The sequence below is a fragment of the Priapulus caudatus genome, unplaced genomic scaffold (assembly GCF_000485595.1).
Source record: "Priapulus caudatus unplaced genomic scaffold, Priapulus_caudatus-5.0.1 Scaffold129, whole genome shotgun sequence".
In the NCBI taxonomy this organism is placed as follows: Eukaryota; Metazoa; Priapulida; class Priapulimorpha; order Priapulimorphida; family Priapulidae; genus Priapulus; species Priapulus caudatus.
The window spans coordinates 231216-234155 of record NW_014577190.1 but is presented as its reverse complement, the minus strand read 5'-3'; the positions used below and the strand labels follow the sequence as shown (position 1 = coordinate 234155).

The 2940-nt window shown below is 37.4% G+C and overlaps 1 protein-coding gene across 1 annotated transcript in view; it reads right to left on the bottom strand.

Annotated features, from left to right (window-relative positions):
* Positions 1-2940, bottom strand: part of LOC106805842 (alpha-glucosidase-like) — a 19281-nt gene that overhangs the window by 13543 nt on the left and 2798 nt on the right. Inside the window, exons 3-6 of the mRNA XM_014807601.1 lie at positions 2534-2727; positions 2140-2265; positions 1455-1577; positions 1208-1323 (exon numbers count right to left, since the gene is read on the bottom strand). Coding sequence (XP_014663087.1) covers positions 1208-1323; positions 1455-1577; positions 2140-2265; positions 2534-2727 — 559 coding nt within the window. The remainder of the gene's footprint in view (positions 1-1207; positions 1324-1454; positions 1578-2139; positions 2266-2533; positions 2728-2940) is intronic.

Sequence of the window (2940 nt, the reverse complement as noted above, 5' to 3'; positions counted from 1 at the left end):
CGGGAGGGTCGTTCTGTTCGGGGTAGTGTCAGCGTGTGTGTGTGTCCGCCCAGGCCCTGCGGGAAGTTGGTTTTGGGTGGCGGCTACATAGCTGCTGTTGTCGCTTGGTATTAGCAAGGTCCGGCTGCGAGTTGGCCGAGCGGTAACTGAGCCGGCGTCGCTATGCCCGAGCTACGAATCATCTATCTATCTGATCGTATCCTATGTATCTACTTCTATCTATCTCATATATCCTAGTCTTCTATGCTATCTCTAGTCTTACGGTGCTTCACTCTATCTAGTCACGCCCGCTTCACACACAAAACCCTGATCTATGCTACTCGCCAGCTATCCACGTCATTCTAGATCGTATTCGTATCTATCTACTCCTATCGCAGCAGCTCTATCTATCTACTCCTAGTTCGGAGGTCATCTATCTATCTATCTATCGATATCTACTCTTCATCTAACTATCTATCTATCCATATCCTAACTCCCACCGTCTAGTCATGAGCCGTACTTATCTATATCGATCTATCCTATCTATCTACTCCCCCATCTATCTATCTCATCATCTATCCCTGATCCTCTATACTATCTATCCCTCCTTATCTTATTGCTACTATCTAATCTATCCTACTCTATATCCCGATCTACTCTATCTTATCTATCTATCTATCTATCTCATCCCCTATCCCTATCACTATCTCTAGTTTGTATTTCTCTATCTATCCTATCTATCCCTCATCTACTATCTATCTAATCTCTTATCTACTATTCTATCTATCCGTATCTATCTATTCTATCTATCTATCCTATCGATCTATCTATCCTGTCTATTGATATCTATCTATTCTCTCTATCTAATCTATCTATATATTATATTATATACTATATATATATAATATCTATCATCTATCTATTATCCATCAACCACTACGGGTATATCACTATCTATCTATTCTCACTTACTCGCTTCCTATCTTCTACATCTATCTATCTGGCTATCTATCTATCAATCTATCTATCACTATATATATATATATAATATATATATAATATATATTTATATAGATAGATAGATAGATAGATAGATAGATAGATAGATAGATAGATAGATAGATAGATAGATAGACAGATAGATAGATAAACAGATAGATAGATAGATGGAGTGAAGGAATGGCAGAGGGGTGAGAGAGAGACGTGTAATGTAGATCAACATGGTTACATGTGTTTATCATTGAATTCGCCATATTCGTCCATCAGCTGCCGCCATTCTCGGATCCTCTCAAAGGTTTCAGGTTGATCCATTGTGAAGATGTGATCAAGATAACCGTGTTCATCCTAAATATGAAATCCGTATAAATAACGAAATCGCCGTGATTCGGGAGGTACGAAACTTTTGTTCTAACTCTGTTGCAAGCATTTACTGTATTGCTAGCAGTTGTAATGCGCAAGTGTTCCATATAACTCACATCTTGAGCACCTAGGTTGTTACTGAGAGGCTCGTCAGGATAACCAGGTTGCTCGTGCAAGTGAGAAACGGCATCCATTCTGAAGCCATCGACTCCTTTGTTCATCCAGAATCGGAGAACATCCTGCAGATATAAAAATATATATTGTACGTATATTTGGTTAGAATTTACACTATTGGCGTCAATGTGCCTTCAGAAACTTATAGTATAGCGTTATGTCATGTGTTGTGTATGCCATGTGTTGTGTGTTGTGTGTTGTGTTATGTTATAGTTGGCGTATAGTAATATTGCCTGTTAACAGTCACTAGACCTTTTCACCCGAACTCATTAATTTCTATACAAAATGTTCGGTATTACAGGCTAATTCATCGGACAAAAAAGAATGTTGCGAATGACTGAATGAAAGAAAGACATAAGGGAAGAAAGAAACAAAGGAAGAAACAAAGAAAGAAAGAATGTGCGAATAGGTGAATGAATGAATGAATGATGGAATAAATATATAAATGAATGAATGAATGAATGAATGAATAAATGAATGATTGATTGAATAAATGAATGAATGAATAAATGAATGAATGAATAAATGAATGAATGAATGAATAAATGAATGAATGAATAAATGAATGAATGAACGAATGAATAAATAAATGAATGGATTAAATGAGGAACGAACCAACTCTCATACTTTCATTTCTTGTCTGACTCTCTCGTTGTTATAATTGAGATCCGGTTGTTCTTTCAGGAACTGATGAAGGTAGTATTTCGCTCGATCGTTGACCCACTCCCAGGCGGAGCCACCAAATGCGCTAAGCTAAGCAGGTAGTAAGAGGAAATAATAACGTGCGCTTCGTGGTATGACACCGAGAATGGCAAGGTCCGAAGTGCATGGTATGTGATCACCAATACCTATATTTCCTATGGATTGTATGGCTTATTATTAGAAGTAAGTGTGATAGAAAAACAAACTCTTATGTGTTATAATAATTACCAACTTACAGCTGGCAAATCGTGTTGCAATATAATTGCAGATTTTCGGTGGAATGTAAGTGTGTAACGAAAAACACTGCAACGATGTATACCCAGTTGTTTGGTGGACAACCCTGCGGTTCCATGTTCATGCACGCATCTTTACATATCAAGGTCTTGCAGTCGCGTTTATCCGCCCAAATATAGTAGTCGGTGTAGTTGTTCGGATCAATTTTTTTACTCTCAGTGAACCAGCGATGCAGGTCACTTGTATGGTTCGGCACAAAGTCCATGATGACTTTGAGCCCTGTTTCAGAAGCAATCATAATTGAGCCTATCAATTCAAAAGCGTATATATTATTATTAAACAGAGTGGGTGCTGGATATCATTCATATATGCATTATCAGCTAGCTACCTGTGTGCATATGTATGTATGTATGTATGTATGTATGTATGTATGTATGTATGTATGTATGTATGTATGTATGTATGTATGTATGTATGTATGTATGTATGTAT